This window comes from Aureococcus anophagefferens (genome assembly GCF_000186865.1).
Source record: "Aureococcus anophagefferens unplaced genomic scaffold AURANscaffold_1245, whole genome shotgun sequence".
NCBI classification, from domain to species: Eukaryota; class Pelagophyceae; order Pelagomonadales; family Pelagomonadaceae; genus Aureococcus; species Aureococcus anophagefferens.
This window is the reverse complement of record NW_008706325.1, coordinates 1-1,797: the sequence shown is the minus strand read 5'-3', so window position 1 is coordinate 1,797 and position 1,797 is coordinate 1. Positions and strand designations below refer to the sequence as shown.

Sequence of the window (1,797 nt, the reverse complement as noted above, 5' to 3'; positions counted from 1 at the left end):
CGCCGCGAGCGACGAGGTCCACGACGAGTAGTAATCAAGAAGCCACAAAAAGGGGGCGTTGTGAACAGAGAGTATGCGGGGAAAAGGGGAGCTGCAAAAGGGGAGTTGTTAGTGAACACAGGGGAGGTGGGGCGCGCGACGGGCGGGACGCTCCGTGCGAGGCGGGGGCGAGCGACGGGGGCGCGGGTCGCGGCCGGGGCGGAAACGGGTTCGCCCCGGCCGGTCATGGAGCGCGGGTGTCGATGGGCTCGCTCTCGCCTCGGGAGCTCGGCGTCGCGCGCCTAGTGTCAGGAGCCGCCGGCGCAGGCGACCTTGGGGCCCCGCTTGACAGCGTCGACGTAGAGCTGGTCGAAGTGGAGCGCGTGGTCGTGGATCGCGTCGCCGAGCGCGGCGATGTCCTCCGGCGCGACGAGGTGGACGGCCTTGGCGATGCCCTTGGCGGCGACCTTGTCCGCCAAGGCGACGATGCGCGCGTGGTCCTTCGCGTGCGACGCGAGCGCGGACAGCGGCCCGGTCCAGCCGAAGCCGACCTCGGCCATGAGCGCCTCCTCGTGCGCCGAGTGCTCCGCGAACTCCGTGCGCACGGCGGCGAGCGCCTCGAGGGACCGGTCCCTCGCGAGCGTTTCCAGGAGCGCCGTGAGCTCCGCGTGCTCGTCGTCCATCTCCGCGTGGCCGACCTTGGGCAGCGGCCGGACGCCGCCGGCGGTCTTCCGCCGCTTCGGGTCCTCGTCGTCGCCGGCCTCGTCGAAGAGCTCGGGCGCGTCGCCGACGAGCGCGACGTTCTCGACGCGGAGCGCGACGGTGCGGCCCGCGCGGCCGCCGACGGTGACGGCGACGCGGCCCTTGCGCTTCAGGTCGACGGGCGTCTGCGCCACGATACCGTGCGCGCCCTCGAGCTCCGGCGCCTTGGCCAAACCACGAAGCACGACCTCGGCGCCCACGGGGAACGCGTCGTCCTCCGGCGCGGCGAGCATCGGCGCGATCATCTGCTCGACGGCGCGGAACGCGCGCTCGCGGTAGTCCAGGAACGACATGGACTTGGTCGTCACGAACTTGCCCTCGGCGTCGATGACGATGAAGCCGCTGCAGCCGAGCTGCGCCGGGAAGAGGCCCCGCCACTCGTCCACGAAGCAGTTCGTCGCCGCTTTGAAGAACATCTGGCTGAACTGCTTCGCGACCGATGCCGACTCCACGCACACGCAGAGGAACAGGGCGCCCGCGCCGTAGGCGCGTTGCCAGTGGTCCATCTGCTGCGCGCAGGGCCGGCAGCCGCCTCAGCCGCCGTTGTAGAGGTGGATGACGAGGGGCTTGCCCAGCATGGCGCTCAGGGGCATCTTCGCGCCGATGGTCCCGTTCGAGCTCACCATCGTCACGTCGAAGGACGGCACCTGCTTGCCCGCCCAGCCGCTCATGGTGATGGCGGCGTTCGAGGGCGCGAGCCGGGCGGGTGGCTTGGTTTATTGGGCTCCTTCGGTCGAATGCCTTGGCGAGTTCGCTGCTTAACTTCACGCACCACTTGACTTCGTACTTGGCCTCGTCGTCGCAGGGGATCGCGCGCGTGCTCGCGCGCCCGTAATTTGCGAGGTCCTACGGGCGGCGCGAACGGACCGCCGGAGGTTCTTCTAAGCCGCCTCCATTAGGAAGACCACGCCGAGCGGCTAGTTCACACTCTCAGTCGCCTCCGGGAGGCTAGACTGGTTCACTTTCTGCGCTTCTTGACTCTCGACCTGCCCTCGGCAATACGCGGTGTGTGGATGGTCGCGGCCGTACTCGCGCTCAAAGATCGCGAGCGCGCGC

At 69.6% G+C, this 1,797-nt stretch overlaps 1 protein-coding gene across 1 annotated transcript; it reads right to left on the bottom strand.

The window, feature by feature from the left end:
• Positions 1 to 284: 284 nt before the first annotated feature.
• On the bottom strand, positions 285 to 1,412 carry AURANDRAFT_77965 (selenoprotein; the record flags this gene model as incomplete). Its single annotated transcript, XM_009045029.1, has 1 exon — positions 285 to 1,412. A coding segment is annotated over one exon (1,128 nt), but the record flags the coding sequence as incomplete, so codon positions are not given.
• Positions 1,413 to 1,797: the final 385 nt, after the last annotated feature.